We start from the raw sequence: 14,135 nt of genomic DNA on the forward strand, positions 1-14,135 counted from the left end.
AAAACCTTTTGAATGTTCTACCAAATCATAATCCAGAAGGCTTTAATGACTTTACAGGTCCACCAACCATGAAAATAGGTTGCATCCAACCTCGCTACTTCTTGCCCAAGGGAAAACCAAAGCCCATTGTCCTCAGCCTGGACAGCTTTGACCAACCTCCGCCACTGTGGGGACCTGGAGATCCCCCCAGTTGAGCCCCAGAACGAATCGGTTCTCTTGCGGCCAGTTAAACAGGAGCCTCTCCTGCCAAGTCAAAAAGGGATTTTCGATGCAATGGCATCTTCCCTTTTTCCTCTGGATCTCAACCGTCTTTCAAGGCTGGGAATCCTCCCAAGTACCGGAAAGGATTGGCCATCTTGGATTCTCCGTGTTCTCGGAAGTTGGCCTTTTGCCCCTGGTTTCTTCTGGAAAGTTCCCTTCCTCATTTGGGTAACCCTCCGGGGCTTCCTCAGCCTGGGCGACCTGAAGCTGCCTCTGGACTTCAACTCCCAGCAGTCCTCAGCCAGGAAGTCGAAGTCCACTGGAGCTGAAAGTTGCCAAGGCCGTAAATCATTTAAAGCGAATTTTCCCTCGGCTTCCCTCACTGTTTCTGAAGCGCCTTCCTGTTTGAGGGCTGGTCTGAAATGGGATCGCTTTCCTGCTTGAGCAGGGGGCTGGACTAGAAGACCTCCAAGGTCCCTTCCATCACTGTTATTGGGAGTAGAAGAAGGAGACTTCCTGCTTGAGCAGGGGGCTGGACTAGAAGACCTCCAAGGTCCCTTCTAACTCTGTTATTCGAAGGAGGAGGAGGAGAAGACTTCCTGCTTGAGCATGGGGTTGGACTAGAAGACCTCCCAGATCCCTTCTAACTCTGTTCTTCTCTTACCCCACTCCACAGGTGCCTCTGCCTCCCCCCCAGTTCTGTGCAGAGGGCCCTTGCTCACCCAACCCATGACGGGCAACTCTTCCCAGCAGGAAACTTGTCCAACGACAGTGGGTGAAGGGTGGCCCTGCCCACCGTACACCTTTTGGGTGTCCCAATTCACCCTGTTTGTCCCAAGAACATGTGGCAGCAACGGAGGCGGCCTGCAGCATTTGGGGGTCTGGGAGAGGGGAGGGGAGGGGAGAGGAGGGAAAAAATGGAATAGAATGCAATGGAATAGAGAATAGAAAATCAAATCGAGAATCAAATAGAATATAGCAAAGAAAAGAAAATAATAGAATATAGAATATAGAAAAGAATATAGAAGAGAAAAATAGAAAATAATAGAAAATAGAATAGAATATACAAAAATAATATAGCATAGCAAAGCATAATAGACTAGAATAGAATAGAAACCGTAACAAAATAGAATAGAATAGAATAGAATAGAATAAGGAATAGAATAGAATAAGGAATAGAATAGAATATATGGAATGGAATGGAATATACAATAGAATGGAATAGAATATATGGAATGGAATAGAATAAGAATAGAATAACAGAGTTGGAAGGGACCTTGGAGGTCATCTAGTCCAACCCCCTGCTCAAGCAGGAGATCCCCTATGGAATAACTAGGTAGCAAGAGACTTTGGAGGTCATCTAGTCCAACCCCCTGCTCCAGCAGGAGACCCTTACAAAATGCCAGAGTTGGAAGGCAGCTTGGAGGTCATCTAGTCCAACCCCCTGCTTGAGCAGCAGACCCTTACAGAATCACAGACATGGAAGGGACCTTGGAGGTCATCTAGTCCAACCCCCTGCTTGAACAGGAGACCATTAGAGAATAACAGAGTTGAAAGGGACCTTGGAGGTCATCTAGTCCAACCCCCTGCTCGAGCAGAAGACCCTTGACCGTTTCAGACAATTGGTTGTCCAGTCTCTTCTTAAAAACCTCCAGGGTTGGAGCACCCATGACTTCTGGTGGCAAGCTGTTCCGCTGGTTGTCCTCACGGTTAGGAAGTTTGAAGACCCCTGCCTTGTAGAGGTGCTTCTCCTCCAGGGCTGGCTGGGGAATGCTGGGAGTTGAAGTCCACGAGTCCCACAGTTGCCGGGTTTGGACACGAAGAAGCGAGAGAGGGATTTGCTCCCCTCTGCTGTGTGATTGTGAAGTCATTTATGGAAAACATTTTCTGCTTCTCTTATTGCAAAGCACTTAAATGGTATCTCTAGATCTTTTAGATTTCAGAAAGAAGCATTAAAATACAATCATAAATCTCTTCTCCCCTAATTCTGTCATTTCTCTTTCTTTCTTCTCATTCTTTCCCCTATTCTTTGTCTTTTTTCTCTCATTTTTTCTCTGACAGTCTTTCCCTTTCTCTTTTCATTCTCTCCTCATTCTCACTTTCTTTCTCTCTTCTGTCTCTCATCTCTCATCTCATTCTTTCCCTTATTCTTTCTTTTTCTTTCAACCTCATTCTTTCTCACCCTCATTATTTCTTTCCCTTTCTCTTGTCATTCTCATTCCTTCTCATTCCCTCATTCTCTCCCTTTCTTTTTCTCACCTCTCTTCTAATTGTGTCATTCTCTCATTCTCTCTAATTTTTTCTCTCATTCTTTCTCCTTCTGTCATTCTTTCATTCTTTCTCCTTGTCATTCTTTCTCTCAATCTATTTCTCATCCTCTCCCTCTCTTCTCATTCTCTCCCCCTAATTCTGTCGTTCTTTGTTTCTTCTCTTTCCATTCTTTTTTTTTCTGTTATTCTTTCTTTTCATTCTTTCTCACTTTTCTTTCTCATTCTCTTCTAATTCTGTCACTCTCTCTGTTCTAATTATTTTTTTCTCATTCTTTCTTTCTGTCCTTCGCCTGTCATTCTTTCATTCCCTCTCTTCTAGAAAATTCTGTCATTCTTTCTTTCTCAATCTATTTCTCATCCTCTCTCTCTTCATTTTCTCCCCAATTCTGTCATTCTTCTTTCCGTTATTCTCTCCTCTCATTGTTATTTTTCCTTTTCATTCTCCTCATTCTCTTTTCTTTCTCATTCTCTTCTAATTCTTTCTCTCTATTCTAATTTTCTTTTTCTTTCATTTTCTCATTCTGTCCCTTTCTCCTTCTCTGTCATTCATTCTCTTTCATACCCTGTCTTCTTTCCCTCTCTTCTAGAAAATTGTGTCATTCTTTTTCTCTCAATCTATTTCTCATCCTCTCTCTCTCTTCTCATTCTCCCAATTATCATTCTTTCTCATTCTGTTGGCTCATTCTGTCTTCTACACACACAGAGACACAAACAGACACATACACACAAAGAGAGAGAGAGAGGCTCTATTTCTCCTCCAAAAGATTATTTTAGTTAAGAACTGCTTCAGTTCATTTTTCTCCCCATGGAATGTAAGTAAAACGTAATGTTTCTCCAATAAATGGTAAATGCCAAAAAAAAAAACCAAAAACGATTGTTTTAGGGAGGAAACCATGAGGGAAATCCTGAGGTAAACGACCGGGAGAGAAAAAAAAAGGCAGGAAAAGAAAGAGGACGCTCCCCCTCCCCCTCCACACCCAGAACGACCAATTCCAGTGCAGATCGCCTCAGGCAGGCGCGCCGGCCCTCTCCGGCCAATCAGTTGTACGTGGGCGGGGCCTGGCTCACCCTGACGACCTTTCCCTGAAGCAGCTGTTGAACTTAAGGAGCTTCAGAGTTGGGGGGCTTGGGGTGGCTGGGGGGGGGGCTGAGGGGGGTTGGGGCGTCTCCCTCCCCCGTGGGTCGCAGCGCCCCCACCCGCAGTGGGCCCCCCAACGGGCCACGTGACTCCCCCCTCCCTCTTCTGGACCCTATTCTGCAACTGGCAAGGCTGTGGGGCCTAGTGGTTGCCCGTTGGGTGATTTGTCTGGAGCTTCTCGTTCTTTTTTTTTTTTTTTTAATCTGTATGCCTATTTTGAGGGAAAGCCCCTCGGAGCCATTCTGGAAGGAAAGAAGGAAGGAAGACGAGGGAGAGAAGGATGACAGGGAGGGAAGGAGATGGATAAAGAAGGAAGGAAAGAAGGATGGATGGATGTTGGAAGGAAGGAAGGAAGACGAGAGGCCGAAAAGGAAGGAGCATGGATGGATGGGAAGAAGCAACAAAAGAAAGTTGGAGGAAGGAAGGAAGACAAGAATGGAATGAGAGAAGGAAGGAAGATGAGGGAGGCAGGGAAGGAAAGAGATGGATGGGGGAGGGAAGGAAGGAAGATAAGAGGGAGAGAAGGAAAACAAGGGAGGCAAAGAAGGAAGGAAGACGGAGGCAGAGAAGGAAAGAAAGGTGGGTGGGTGGGTGGGTGGAATCAAAGAAAGTTGGATGGAGGAAGGGAGGGAGGAAGATAAGAATGGAAGGAGAGGAGGAAGGAAAACAGAAGGAGAAAAGGAAAGAAGACAGAAGAAGGAAGCAGAAAAGGAAGTCCCACCATTCCATTGCCCAGGCCTAGAAGATCAGTGGTGACTTCCGTAACATGGTGCCATAGAATTGCAATGGGATAGATGGTATCTTTTGATATCTAAGGAAGCCAACCATCAAACTGCTTCTGGTGCCACTGCGGTGAGACAATCTGGGGTGCCTCCAAAGTTAATGAGACGTTCTCCAACTATATGTGTTATAGTTTGTTCCGGTGTGCCAGAGTTGCCTTGCAAGCTCTCAGCCATTCCCCACTTAAAGAGCTTTGCCTTAGCATGGCCTGTCCTGATTCTATCAGTCAATCAGAATAGAGCTGGAAGGAACCTTGGAGTCCAGCCCACTGCTCAAGCAGGAGACACGACTAGTTAATTGTCCTCACTCACTGTCAGGAAGTTTCTCCTTAATTCCAGGTTGTTTCTCTCCTTGATTTGTTTCCATCCATTGTTTCTTGTCCTGACTTCAGATGCTTTGGAGAATAAGTTGACCCCCTCCTCTTCTTTGTGGCAGCCCATCAAATACTGGAAGACTGCTGTCATGTTCCCCCCCCCCGCCCCAGTCCTTCTTTTCTCTAGACTGGCCATACCCAAATCCTGCAACTGTTCTTCATCTTTTAGTCTCCAGGCCTTTAATCAACTTAGTTGCTCTTCTCTGCACTTTTTCCAAAGTCTCAAAACCCTTTTTTATAATGTGATCAAAAGTAAATGCCCTATTCCAGGTGTGGCCTTACTAAGGCTTTAGAAAGCGGTACTAATCCTTCGTGTGATACGGATTCTATGCCTCCGTTTATACAACCATGATTCGTACTGTATTAGTTTTTTGGGCTGCTACGAGACGCAATCTCATACAATCTCTGAACTCTGTTCCCATCATAAACGCCATCATAAACCCTACGGTTTATGGGACGGAGGACGGAGAGATCTAGCAGAAAAGCAGCAAAGGAGAGCAGTAGGTCCCACCTGCCAACAGAGATTCCTGACTCCTCCAACCAGGTGAGGACCCCAGAAGCGCCGAGACCTCCGAGTTGGCATTTGCGGTGGCAGCGGAGTGGAGTCGGGCGAGGGCAGGGCTATTCCTGGGCATCTGGTGGAAAGCGGGTCAGTCTTGGACTGGGCTGCTCCCTGCTTTTACACGAGAGCAAGTGGTCCCTCCTTTCTGGGAAACGCTAAGGGGGTGGATAGGACACCCTCAGTGTTAGGAAACGCAGTTTCCAGCAGGACGAGGGATTTAGCAACAGACGTGACACAGATGCATCTGTGTTTTTGAGGGGGGAAAAATATTCCAGGAAATTTGGGGAGAGGGGTTGCTCCTTTTCGGGAAAGCTTCTGAATTCTGTCCAGACAGCCAAACAAGGGGAGAGCTGGAATGGGGAGGGGGAAGGAAGGAGGGGACACCTTCATCTAAAGCCCCCACGCCGTTGTGACTCTCAATCCCCCCTCCAAACTCCCCAGGAATTTTTCCAGCGAGATTCCAAGATCTTCCCAGAGGAATCAGACTTTGCTCTCTGTGCTGGGGGGGGGGGGAATGGGAGGGGCTTTGTGCCTGGAGAGAAACAACTTTGGTTCTGCTGGCTCCTCTGAAAACGTGCTGTGCTTGGCTGGGAGGAAGGAGGAAGTGGGCAGGCACGTCCCGTGTGTGACTTCCTTCTCAATCAGTCAACCAATCAGTCAGAATAGAGCTGGACAGGGCCTTGGAGGTCCAACCCTCTGCTCAACTCCAGGCAGAGTCTTCAGTTAATACAATGGGTGTGACCCTAATCCAGGAACTGGCTCCTCTCCCCTCCTTCAGCCATCCCAGAAATTGGAGTACCATCGGTGGGTGGGGTGAGACTTGAGGCCACACCTGCATCCCCTCACAGAGTCATAAGTCGGTCTCGGCCTCCCCCAGACGGTTCCTTTCTCTCTTGCAGGGCAACAAGCTTGCAGCAACCAGCAAATGCCAAGCATGGCTCAGACAGACGATGCCATAGAGATTGCAGCCCTCGGCCGCCCCTTCCAGCTGGGGATGCTGTACGACTGCCGCAAGGATGCCCTCGTCCCAGGTAGGAGCCAGAGGAGAGGCTGATGGGTGGGCATCCCTGGCAGGAAACCTGGGAGGGAGGGAGGGAGGGAGACAGGCACTGCCATCAATTGCAGGCTTAGCCCAAGCACACTTAAGAGCTGGCATTCTGAACACAGGGCCTGCTACTACCAGCTAGCTGAGTAGGGTCTTCTGCCTGGCATGTGTATGCAGCAGTGCTGGCCCTGACTACCAAACGTGGGGTGGGTTTCCATACCAAACTCACTGAAATGCTTTGGGAAAGGACAAAATCTCTCTATTCAGTCAAAGGCCTTTGGGGGGTTTTGCAGTATTTTGCAAAACAGACCATTTCCCTGGTGACTGGTGGACAGAACAAAGGATGTTAACCTCAGGGAGAAAGGATGTCCCCTTGTCCAACCTCTCTGGGGCTTCTCTATCCAGTTTCAGATTTATCTCCCTGTCTTCTCCTGTTCCGTGCAGGCGTCACCCTTTGGGACTACAGCTCCCTTCAGAAGGACCTGACCACCAGGCCTCAGCCCAATACAGAAACTAAAATCATTGCATCTGACAATATTGATGACAAGGCCTCTGCCCTGGACATCTCAGGATCCCTCAAGGGCAGCTTCCTGGGGGGGCTGGTTGATGTGAGAGGATCAGCCAAGTATCTTTACAACACCAAGAAGTCCAAGCAACAGGCTAGAGTCACCGTCCAGTACAAAACCACCACCAGGTACGAACAGCTGACCATGAGCCACCTGGGAATCCAGAATATCTCCCACCCAGCAGTCTTTGAGCATGGCACGGCCACCCACGTGGTCACCGCCATCCTCTACGGAGCCCAGGCTTTCTTCGTGTTTGACCGAGATGATTCCTCAACAGAAATGGTAAAAAATATAGAAGGAAATCTCCACGTCACAATCAGGAAGATGATATCCGTTACAGGACAAGGAGATATGAAGCTAAACGAGGAGGAGAAAGAGAGTGCACTGAAGTTCAGTTGCACGTTCCATGGAGACTTTTCTCTGGAGAAAAATCCAGTGACCTTCCAAGATGCCATGACAATTTATGAGACTCTGCCAAAAATGTTAGGGAAAGATGGGGAGAAGGCTGTTCCTGTGTGGGTCTCGCTCTACCCACTGACCAAGCTGGACACCAGAGCAGCTAAAATGGTCCGCGAGATCAGCCTAGCGTTGATCTTTGATGTTGAAAGCATCTTGGAGGAACTCGACGAAATCCAGATGCAAAGTAACGATCTAGCCAAGGATCCCATTTGTGACACCTTCCCTGAGATCAAGAGGAAGATCCAGCAGTTTAAGAATCTGTTAAAGCAACACAGGCAGACTTTCCAGAAAGACCTGGCCAGAGTGTTGCCTTCCATCCGGGGTGGAGGGCAGGAGGAAGGGACCCTGGTGGATATCTTGACCTCTGTCAAGCAGTCTCCCTTCAACAGCCAAAGACTCCATGAATTTCTGGACACCAAGAAAAGAGAAATTAACTTTGTCAAATCTTTTCTGACTATTTTAAATAAGATACAAATTATCTCATCTCAGAACAAGTTGGAAGAAATAGTTCTCGATCCTCAGAATGGATACGTGGTCTCCTTTGTATTCACTTCTTTGCAGGAAGAGGAGCCGTTTCTGTTGAGCTTACGGGACAAGCTTCAGGAGCGATTCTTGCAAGAATCAGCTAAGTCCACAAGATCCACTCCTGCGGTGAAGAAAGACAAGGCCTGGTTTGAGGACCAGGAGAGGACCCACAATGCTCGCCAAGCGGCCAAATCCATGAAAGACTTTTTCACTGTCAACCAATCGAATGAGAAGGTCCGCTTTCTCGTGGCCTCACTCCCAGATGTGGAGACCCCAGGAGCTTCCATTTACCTTTATGAAGATGGAAACCTGGTCAGCAAGAACTTTGAGTTGCCCTCAAAACCTGTCCCTTTGCAGATTACTGAACTGAGACACAACAGCATTCAACTGAAGTTTCAGCCAGCTGAATATGGGAGGGCTGCCATCTCCAGCTATCTGGTAGAGTACAAGATTTCAGGGAAAGAAAACTGGAAGACCGTGAGGACAGAAGACGCCAGGGATATGTTCCTGCTGAAAGATCTGCCTCCAAACACAGAGTACCAGTTCCAGTATGCTGCTTGTTGCAAGCCGGGTCTTAGTAAATCCAGTGACCTGAGCCCACCCATAAAGACCTTTCCCACCAGCCCGCCTGAGAAATTAAGAACGGTCACTGCAGCATCTTCTGTCATCTCTGTGGCCTGGAGGAATCCCAGCATCGTTGCCTCAGGAGTTGTGGTCAAGGAGTACAAAGTGGAGTACAGAATGGTAGAGGCTGGAGTTGGGAAGGACGAGTGGACTGGAAAAAGGACTGGGAGAAAAACAGAGTTTTACCCCATCGAAGGTCTGAAGCCCCAGACGGCATATAGAATACGGGTGTCAGCCGTGTGTGACAATAGAGCTCTGGGTGTCCCCGGTGAGGAGGTGGAAGTCTCCACATCACTGGAGGAAGAAGATGCAGGCAACGTCGCCCGCCAGTTCTTTCAGGGAAGCTCCCCGGTGGAGGACACACATCCGTTAGTGTTCGCTCTTCCTCTGAAGAAAGTCCTCTCAGATGCCTCCAGCTCCTGTCTCATATACCAGCTTGGAAAGGAGAACCCAAACGTGCCGAACAAAGTGATCCTGATGATGGGAGCAACATGGTCTGGGAAAACCACACTGATCAACGGGATGATCAATTATATCCTGGGTGTCCAGTGGGGAGATAATTTCAGATTCAAACTGATTCACGAAACCACCCCAAGAAGCGAAGCTGGAAGCAGGACATCTGAGGTCACTGTCTATGTGGTGCACCATCAGGAGGGTTTCCGGATTCCCTATTCCCTCACAATCATTGACACTCCAGGATTTGGAGGCAGAAGAGATGCAGAGCAAGACAAACTGGTTGAGAAGCAGCTCCAAGAATTTTTCTCCGCCCCAGGGGGCATTGACCACGTTGATGCCATTTGCTTGGTGGCCCAGGCCTTCCTTGCCCATTCAGTTCATGCCCAGAAATGCGTCTTTGATTCCATGCTCTCCTTGTTGGGAAAAGACGTGAAGGATAACGTCCAGCTCCTGATCACCTTTGCTGATGGGGGAACCCCACCTGTCCTGGAGGCCCTCAAGGAGGCTGAGGTGCCTTGTGATCGGGACAAGTCGGGAACCCCTCTCCACTTCAGATTCAACCATTCAACCCTTTTTAGTCATGGAGAAAGTGGAGGAAGCCTCGTGCTGTTGCTGAAATATACTGGAAAATGAGCGCCGAGAGCATGAAGAATTTCTTTGACTCGCTAATGTTGCTTCAAGCCAAAAGGTTAACCTTGACTATGGAAGTCCTCAAGAAACGTCAGGAGCTGGAAGCTGCTCTTAGAAGACCTCCCCCTCCCAAGATTGAGCAAGTGCACCCAAATAGTTTCCAGATCGGTATTGATCCAGTCGCCATTGGGAAGCCTTCAGTCTCCAGGTACCAGGTGGAATATCGGATTGCAGGGCAGAATTGGAAGAGTCTCCATACTGAAGGCCCTAAAGATCAATTCACTTTGCAAGATGTGCACCTAAATCTTCAGTACCAATTCCGATGTGCAGCTGTGAATGAATTTGGGCTCGGTCAATGGAGCAAGGAGATCACTTGCATCTATCCTAGGGAGAGGTCTGCAGAGGTAACTTGACACCTTCTTTGGAGGAAGAGTGGGGGAGGAGGAGCACAAGGAGGCAGTAAAATAGGCTGATACCAGTTTTGGGTGCTCCATCGCTGGAGATTTTGAAGATTTTTGGCATTTGCAGCAAAGAAACTCCAGGGAAATTCTTTTACCAAGAGTTTAAGTTTCCTGATAGATCCATATAGGCCAGTGGTTCTCAACCTGTGGGTCGGGACCCCATTTGGGGTCGAACGACCATTTCACGGGGGTCGCCAAACAACACAGTCCGCCATTTTTCCCCCTTTTCCTTAGCTGTGCTACTGCCTTTTATTCTATTGGCTTTTGAAAGCCAATAGAATAGACTCTCTTGAATAGAGTCTAATTCTGCACCAGTTGAGTAATCCTCAACTTACGACCAGTTGAGTAGTCCTCGACCTACAGCCGGTTGGGGGTCGCGGCATTAAAAAGGTTGAGAACTACTGATATAGGCACAGTAGAAGCAAAGCTAGTTTTCAGGTTTTGCCATTAAAAATAGCACAGCAATAATCCCCCCTTTCCTCCCCGGGCCACCCATTGTCCGTTGTCCACCAATCCAGTTCAATCATTGTTTTGGGAAACACCTTGAGGTGCTGGAAACTTTCTCAGGCCACAACCCGTGCGCATACATTCCTCATTCCCCCCCCAGCCACCCATCAATTGCAATCATCCCCTTCCGCCCTCCCTAGTTTTTGTTGTCTGGTGGTGAGTAAGGTTTGCAAAGTGGGTCAGCCATGATGCACGAGGCCACGGGAGCCGAGCAGGAGTGACTGGTCTCTGACCTGATGGAGACAGTGCCGGTGGCCGAGGGCCGTTTTGGAGAATGGAGGGAGAGACTACAAGTGTGAGGTCCATCCTGTGGGATGTCTTAGAAGAGGAACAGGGCTGAGTGGGAAGACCACTCGGGGAACCTGCTGGAGGGGGGGCAGATCTGATCCAAGTCAGGAACTTTTTTAATCCCCCTCCAAATCTTGCTTGATTTCCGGGTGAGGTGAGTTCTTAGCAACCTCTGAGCAACGCAGCCTCTCCTTTGGCTGATTCTGTTTTGCTTTTCACGCAGAAATCTCAGGTTATGTGCTGTGCGGCTGGTCTGCATATGACTGTACACATCCAAGGTAAAGTCTTGGGTTCAGGTGGGGTGGAAGCTACTGTTCTGGGGGGGGGGGGGGACAGGCTGTGACGGTCGTACACTGCTGACCAGTCCCCTTCTTCTCTCTTCTCCCCTTTGGGTTGTAGGGTCTGAACAGAGGATCGTCCTTGTGGGCAGAAGCGGAAATGGGAGAAGTGCAACGGGAAACACAATTCTGGGAAGCAACGTCTTTAAAAGTTACATGTCACCTAGATCAATAACAAAAGCATGTCAAAAGGAGGACACACAGCTAAACGGCAGGAAGGTTGTGGTTGTTGATACGCCTGGCTTTTTCTATAGCAGTTGTCCAGTCAACGACGTTGTTGCAGAAGTGAGGAAGTGCGTGAAGTTTTGCTCCCCGGGTCCCCACGTCATTCTGCATGTGATACGTCCTAGTCGTTTCACTCAGGAGGAGGAGCAGGTGCCTCAGCTGATCAAAGAGATTTTTGGCCTTAAAGCCAAAAATTACATCATCCTTTTGTTCACGCGCAAAGAGGATCTGGAAGGTACATCTATCGAAAATGTCATAGCTGTATATGATACAAAACTGCAGCAATATGCTGCTGAATGTGGGAACCGGTTCCTGGCTTTCAACAACAAGGCCGAAGGGGCGGAACGAGAGGCTCAGGTGGCCGAACTGATGATCATGATTGATCGTCTGGTAGAAACGAACAAAGATGCTCCTTATTACACGGAAGAGATGATGAGCTTCAACGAAAGACACAACTTTTTTTTTTTCCCCTTTCCAACAGAGGTCAGAAAGTCTCTTTAACTGAGCCTCAGCTCCCAAGGTGGCAACTCTGCCAAACGCAACAGCCCTTCTGTTCTGGGTTCTAATCCAGCCCTTGCCATGTGACCTCTGAAGAACCCAAGCCAGAGATTCGTGGCTGAGTTCCACTCAACCGATCCCTTCTCTTGAGAATCCGCTTCCTCCCCCTTGGATGACAGGACTTTCTTCAAGGGCACGGGAAGATCCTGCCCACCCGTCCCAGGATCAGTAGGTCCCACAGCCAAATTCTCTCCCATTCTGGACCCATGTCCCTTAGGGAGGACCAGGTCTTTGGGGCTTCCCACCTGTCTGTCCTTCGAGGTAGACCAGGCCGGGAAGCCAACAACACAAGAAATTTTAGAGCTCAACTTTACGGGGAGAGCAGGAGAATCTGGAGAGCACTCCTTCTGGCACCAAATAGCATCAAGCCAGGGCAGCCTTGAGCTTCTTTCTCGCCCCTTCCTGTTTACCTGGAGTGGATTCGTCTTTTCCTGACAGCTGCCACATATTTTCTGCATGGCTGAGTCTGTACTCCTGTACATCAGGGGTCCACAACCCGTGGGCTGTGGACTGATACCGATCTATGGCCCACCAGGAACTGGGCTGCGCAAGTGGTCAAAGTCCCATTCCTGCATGGGTGGGATCCACGCAGCATGTAAAACCAGGGCCCCCTGCTCCATGGAAAAACTGCCTTCCACGGAACTGGTCCCTGGTGCCCAAAAGGTTGGGGGGCGCTGCTCTACACCACCTTCCAGAGGCAACACCTGGACTCACTAGGACGGTCATGACTGTTTCAATCAGAGACCTTCTTGTTAAATTCCTCTTTCCTTACAAAAATGTCTTGTGTCTCTCTCCGTGTGTGTGTGAGTGTCAGCGGGACTAATGAAGCTCAGCCTAACCAGCTCTGTCTGCAATGTGATCCAAAGGCAGAGGAGAACGGGGATGTTGTCCAATCGTCCTGGAGAGAGGGGGACATGGAATTCGTGTCAGATTATACTCGAGGGATGGAGCAGAATGCAGGGTATCCCCCGTAGCTTTTCACACTGGCTCCAGGAAGGGGGTCTGAGGAAATCAGGCTCCTGCTGGATCCTTCCCATCTCTTAGTGTCTGTCAGCTCCACTCCAGATTCTTCTCTTCGCCGACTTGCTTCTGGTCTCCTGGTCAAGCAAGAGGAAGAAGGACATATGCCCAGCAGCCAAATTTGCAGCAGGACGTTCGGATTTGTCAACCTCTTCTCCAAAGCCCCTGAAGGACGGACAAGAAGCAACGGATGGAAACTAACCAAAGAGAGAAGCAACCTGGAACTAAGGAGAAACTTCCTGACAGTGAGAACAATTAATCAGTGGCATGACCTGCCTCCAGAAGTGTTAGATGGATAGATGGATGGAAGAGGGGAAAGATATATATGGTGGAAGGGAGGGAGGAAGGAAGAAAGGTGTGGGGAGGGAGGGATGGAAGAAAGGAAGGAGACGGGAGGGCGGAAGTATGAGGGATGGGTAGATGGGAATGAGATATATGATGGGAGGAAGGAAGGAGAGGGAGGGATGGAGGGAGGGAGATAAATGGGGGAGGGGGAGGAAAGAAGGGAGATATATGGGGAAGGAAGGAGGGATGGGGAGGGAGGGCTGGGGCATGCTGGGAGTTGAAGTCTATCCATTTTCAAGTTCCCAAGGATGAGAAACAGCCAGAGAGAGGGAGGGAGGGAGAGAGAGAGATCAGAGCTTCTCAACATGCTGGTTGAGGCATGCTGGGAGTTGAAGTCCACCCATTTTCAAGTTCCCAAGGATGAGAAACAGCTAGCCTTTAGTATATGTAAATAAATACGTTTAACATTCAGACTTACTTTTGCCATCATCCAGAAAGAAAGAAAAAACCAAAATAGTCAGGAGCACAGGAACACCTTGAGGTAAAATTGCACAGCAGCAGTCCAGGTGAAATCGGAGAGACTAACACAAACTTGTTGTCTTTTACATATCTATCTATAAATAATATTTAATGTTCAAACTTACAAGAGTCTTTTTTTTATTAATTTTTTTTTAAAGTTTTACAATAAAAACCCCTTCCCCAATCCCTCCCAACCCACCCCAAAACCCTCCCCCGTTCTTCCCAGAGCTGAATATAGGCTTAACTAGATCTTAAAAGAAAAAAAGTTTTAAACCCAAATAAACCTTAAGCAAATATAATTACAC

The 14,135-nt window shown here is 48.5% G+C and overlaps 3 protein-coding genes across 5 annotated transcripts in view; all 3 read left to right on the forward strand.

Moving 5' to 3' along the window:
* LOC120317742 (verrucotoxin subunit beta-like) overlaps positions 1-9,718 on the forward strand; it is a 37,981-nt gene extending 28,263 nt beyond the window's left edge. The window contains exons 1-3 of one of the 2 annotated variants that reach the window (XM_039364587.1): positions 5,028-5,306; positions 6,224-6,355; positions 6,814-9,716. In XM_039364587.1, coding sequence (XP_039220521.1) covers positions 6,250-6,355; positions 6,814-9,632 — 2,925 coding nt within the window. In that variant the 5' untranslated portion in view covers positions 5,028-5,306; positions 6,224-6,249 and the 3' untranslated portion in view covers positions 9,633-9,716. Of the gene's footprint in view, positions 1-5,027; positions 5,307-6,223; positions 6,356-6,813 lie in introns of those variants that run through there. The other variant, XM_039364593.1, reaches the window with a different exon arrangement.
* LOC120317691 overlaps positions 1-14,135 on the forward strand; it is a 65,094-nt gene that overhangs the window by 22,502 nt on the left and 28,457 nt on the right. The window lies entirely within an intron of this gene.
* LOC120317769 (GTPase IMAP family member 9-like) lies at positions 9,641-13,285 on the forward strand. The gene is made up of 3 exons (XM_039364611.1): positions 9,641-10,033; positions 11,109-11,163; positions 11,285-13,285. Exons 1-3 carry the CDS (start codon positions 9,644-9,646, stop codon positions 11,947-11,949), a joined length of 1,110 nt encoding a protein of 369 aa, XP_039220545.1. The 5' UTR covers positions 9,641-9,643; the 3' UTR covers positions 11,950-13,285.

This window comes from Crotalus tigris, unplaced genomic scaffold, assembly GCF_016545835.1.
Source record: "Crotalus tigris isolate CLP2741 ecotype Arizona unplaced genomic scaffold, ASM1654583v1 scf7180000017592.2434428, whole genome shotgun sequence".
NCBI classification, from domain to species: domain Eukaryota; kingdom Metazoa; phylum Chordata; class Lepidosauria; order Squamata; family Viperidae; genus Crotalus; species Crotalus tigris.

Bases quoted from the DNA above. Each gene is read 5' to 3' on its own strand.
- LOC120317769 (XM_039364611.1), top strand. From the start codon at position 9,644: ATGAAGAATTTCTTTGACTCGCTAATGTTGCTTCAAGCCAAAAGGTTA. The intron at 10,034-11,108 runs GTAACTTGACAC...CTTTTCACGCAG, and splicing joins CTAGGGAGAGGTCTGCAGAG to AAATCTCAGGTTATGTGCTG. The intron at 11,164-11,284 runs GTAAAGTCTTGG...TTTGGGTTGTAG, and splicing joins TATGACTGTACACATCCAAG to GGTCTGAACAGAGGATCGTC.